The sequence below is a fragment of the Asparagus officinalis genome, chromosome 6 (genome assembly GCF_001876935.1).
Source record: "Asparagus officinalis chromosome 6, Aspof.V1, whole genome shotgun sequence".
Taxonomy (NCBI): Eukaryota; Viridiplantae; Streptophyta; class Magnoliopsida; order Asparagales; family Asparagaceae; genus Asparagus; species Asparagus officinalis.
Window position 1 is genome coordinate 27,880,173 of NC_033799.1, and position 4,523 is coordinate 27,884,695.

General features: G+C 36.8%; 1 protein-coding gene across 1 annotated transcript in view; it reads left to right on the top strand.

Annotated features, from left to right (window-relative positions):
- Positions 1-3,070, top strand: part of LOC109845449 (myb family transcription factor EFM-like) — a 3,884-nt gene extending 814 nt beyond the window's left edge. The window contains exons 3-5 of the mRNA XM_020414699.1: positions 275-545; positions 1,142-1,218; positions 2,582-3,070. Coding sequence (XP_020270288.1) covers positions 275-545; positions 1,142-1,218; positions 2,582-2,887 — 654 coding nt within the window. The 3' untranslated portion in view covers positions 2,888-3,070. The remainder of the gene's footprint in view (positions 1-274; positions 546-1,141; positions 1,219-2,581) is intronic.

Genomic DNA, 4,523 nt, shown 5'->3' on the forward strand with positions numbered 1-4,523 from the left:
CAGGCTAGGCTAGGCGGATGAGATTGGAACCAGGAGTCCTGGGGGTGTTGGCAGTATTTCCATTATGTTGAGGCCACCAGCGAATTTTGGTGATAGAGGGGCACTACAGGCACACCATCAACCACACATCCTCTCTTACAACAGTAGAGCGGGTGTGCCTGTATCATTTTCCTTGGTCATATGCCCCCCTCCCCACCCCCACACGCACACACACCCTCAATTTTCGTTATTTAGATTTTGAATTAATTCATGAATGTTGATGAATTTGATTTAGGATATTGTGAGGAGGCCTGTCGCTGTAAATGCGAGGAAAATTGGAGGAGCATTTCATCCTTTTGAGAAGGAGAAGGTTGGGGTTAAAGCTCCGGCAGCAGCTCCAGCAAGCTCGACGACTGAGAACACTAATGAAGGTGGCCGAGGAAATGGTGGGTCCATGGAGGAGAAGGAGAAGGAGGGACATTCTCAGAGGAAGGCGAGGCGATGCTGGTCGCCGGAGCTTCACCGGAGATTTCTGCATGCTTTGCAGCAACTTGGAGGGTGTCATGGTGGGTTTCGATGCGAAAGATTAGGGCTTTTTGGAGTATTAGTTCCTTAAATCTTTCATATTTTCAAATCAGTGCCTCAAATAATTGAAATCTCTATTTGGCTCCCTAGTTCTTGAATTATTTTGAGATTAGTCCTTTCAATCAAGGGTAAAGGTCGCAATTAGAGAGATTAATGTGAATCAATGTATGAGAATTGGGGACCTAATAACAATTTCAATCATTGGGGGGATTAATTTTAAATTAACTAATCAAGAATCGAGGGACCCAATAGCAATTTTAATAATTTTAGGGGCTACTTTCAAACTATGAAATATTTAAGGGGTTAATATCGTGAACAATAAACTTTGAAATATTGTTGATGTTTTAGCTAGGGGAAAAGTGCTCCTTATATCCTGTTTAGTGTTACTTTCCACTTGAAAATGTTCAATGGCTTGCCCTAATATTTCTAATGAAAACAAAGTTACAAACATTATTTTACTCTCAATAAATGGTACTGTTTTCTATCAAATGTTCTATTTGTGTAAATTTTTCTTTCTTTTAGTTATTATCATTTGTTTTGGTTTCTGAAGATTTATAGGTGGAATGGATTTTTACAGTTGCAACTCCTAAGCAAATTAGGGAGCTGATGAAGGTAGATGGGCTAACCAATGATGAGGTCAAGAGTCATTTACAGGTGATTTTTCGTTTCCTTTTCTTTGAGATTTCCTTGATTCTAGATTTAGAAGAATATATATCTACACCTGGCTTTCTTTACTTGGTTGAGGTCCATAAATAGTTTCGTCTAGTTTTTCAGATTTCTCTTGTCCAGATTCAAGCTCCCTTTTCTTTTTAGAAGCTTCTCCATTATCTTTATGGAAGAATATTCTTTTAGATTGAAAGCCTGTTTCTTTAACAAGGTGAGTTGATGAAGGAAGGAATAGATTCTAGATACCATACATTGAATCTGCAAGTGGTTTTTGTCAAATATGATGTGCTGAAATTTGCAGGAAACATTGGATTCCTGCAGTTCGTACATCCCTCTTCTATTAATGCTCGTCCCACAATCCGCCAATTAACTTCTAATCATTTAGTGGACCCTATGAACAATATTCTTTATAAAAATTATTTCAAGAATCTTTTAATTGTAGGATCGGGTCAATACTTATTGATCCAATTAGCTAATTGTAGGGGTTCTCTATGTTCAAGAATGCAGAGAATCTCAACCCGTTTTTAAGTAACAAAAAATTAGTCCTTAATAAACAATAGCCCGTTGCAAATGTCAATTTAAGAAAAAGATCAGTGCTGTTACAATGTTTTGTTAATGATGAAGCATGACTATGAGTACTATTGCAATCCATTTGAAAAGGGAATGATGTGTATGAGATGAAGGCTCATTTTGCTAAATGATCTACGAGGAGAGAAAATTTATGAGGTCCACACCTTTTGATGTGATAAGTAAGGCGAGTCTCACTACATGACTATCTCTTGGCAGTTTATTTAATAAAATAAATCACCAGCTCATTCTCACTATTCCCTTCATAATATAACAATCTTATAGCAACTGCATTTGGCAGATTGGTTTATCTCTTAAAGTAAGCTCTAGCCTTTTTGATATAACTCATTCAAGATTTATAAAATTCTATTACAGCAGGCTTATAGTTATATTCTTATGGTTTCTCGATCTAAATCCTTTGGCATTTCCTTAGGAGGTTTGGACAATTTGAATCAACTCTGATCTATTAAATATAAAATTGTAACATTCAACCCTCACTACAACTACGTACGTAGGTTGGTTTAGTAGAAGAGACAGCTTTAAACCGGGGTCATGAGATATTACTACCACAATGGACACACATTTAAATTGGGGGTATTAGATAACTCTGAAATTCGACTAATATTGAACACACATTTAAAGCGGGGGGATGAAATATTACTCTAATCATAACTTAAGAATTTTGATGCAATAGAAGAAACTGCAATTTCTCATTATTTTTATTTTATTTTTGGATTGCGTCTACTTTCCTCTCCTTATATACATATATTTGTTATTCTTTCAGAAATACCGGCTTCACATCAAAAGGCCAACAACTCCTACAGTTCATAACAATAGCAATAGCAATGCTCAGCAACCTCAAATTGTGTTAGTCGGCAGCTTATGGATGCCACCACCAAATTATACAACAGAAGCTGAATCAACTCCATCAAATGAGATATATACTCCAGTTGCTTCTCTTCCCTTCGAATTTGATCTGCGAAAAAGGGACACATCTCCTGAAAGAGATGATAATGTCGAGGATTCTGAAAGACCGAAATCACATTCATCAAATACTTCTTCTCAAACAACTACGGCTTCGCTCCCTTAAGGAGTTTGTGAATAGATATGCATTGTGAATTGATTCTGTTTAACTTTTGTAACACGAGCTTCTTCATCGCCTTGTGTTGTTTCCTTGTGTGAAAAATAAGTGAGGACAGTTACATGTATCTATACAGATTTCTCTGGATGATAGAACAACAGTTAGCCTATATCTTCATGCTGTTTTACTGAAGTTTCATGTGCTTGGCGCTATTGATCCTTTGCATCCATAAAATTCAGTTGGTGGTTCGTCAACTAAAAATACGAGCTAAATTAGTCACTCGTTTGCAAAAACAATGACAGGATTCTTTGGGTGTGCATGCTATTACATTTGTCTTTAATGAGATTTTGTTCGTTTATGAGTGCCTCACATTACCTACCGCAGCACGTTGGAAATATTAAACTCCAAACCTAAAGCTATGCACTAAATAAATTTAGGAATAAATCTATTCTATGTATTAAATAAAGTTGATAATTGCTTAGTCTTCCTAAATCTATTCTATGTATTAAATAAAGTTGATAATTGCTTAGTCAAAGTCTAGCACCTATATAAAGGGTTAGCTTATGTTTGTAAAATAAAGCAAGCAAAAACAAAATAAAAAGATCAAAGCAAAGGCATACAAGTGAAGCCTTGCATATGTATTTGCTTCCTCAAAAGTTATATGCTTCCTCAAAAGTTATAAAAGTCCACTAAAGTTCTGCTAAAATAAAGAGTTCTATATTTGATTAGAGCTAGACAAACCTTCTATTGATGGCCTCGAACAATATGTTCCAACCTCAAATTCCAAAGTTGAGTAGAGACAACTTTGACAACTAGTGTATACAAATGTGAGTGCTACTTGCTTTTATGGACACGTGGGAGCTTGTACCGGATGGCTACAAGGAGCCATAGTCACTCGAAGAAGAGGAAGCAATGGAAAAAGAGTTGAAAGATTAGCTTAAGAATTCACGATAAAGGGACAGTAAATTATTCCCTAAGTCAAGTAGATTTCCTGAGGGGCGGTCTGTTCGGTGCATTTTAGCAGGCGAATCTCTCCCTGCTAACGTGCTCCCCCGCCTGGTTTTCAATGGCGAAGAAAAAGAAATCTGGTAGCAAGAGAATCCAAAATAGAGAGTTGAGGGATTCTATCTTCATCTATTCTTCAGCTGCTAGTGCTGGTACTTCATCGTTGGTTACTGGATCTTCCTCTTCCAGAGCTGATGCTGAATTCAATAAAACAGTAATTCCTCCGATGGAAATGGAGAGCACTGGTCCTAAAGGAGCAAGGAAAAAGATGATGATGGAGGAAACCTTAGCTAAATCCAATCCATTAACGGATCCTCAACCTCCTCGGCTAAATTCTGGTATGCTGATTTCTCGTCAGCTAGGTAAATCTCCAAACTCTATCTTATGCAAATGAGGTTGAAGAAGAGATAGATTCAGATCTGATTGATCATAATACTCATCATGATGGAAATGGAAATATGAGCTCTAATGTGAATGGGAATGCTTTTAATTTTGAGGATAATATTGAGAATGATTTTCTTCAAGGTGTTGAATCTGAAAATGTTGATGGTCTGGTTAGAAATCCAGTTGTTGTGAAAGCCAATAGTGACTCTGGGAAGGATAATCAAAAGAATACTGCTAGTTTGGAGAATAATGTTCC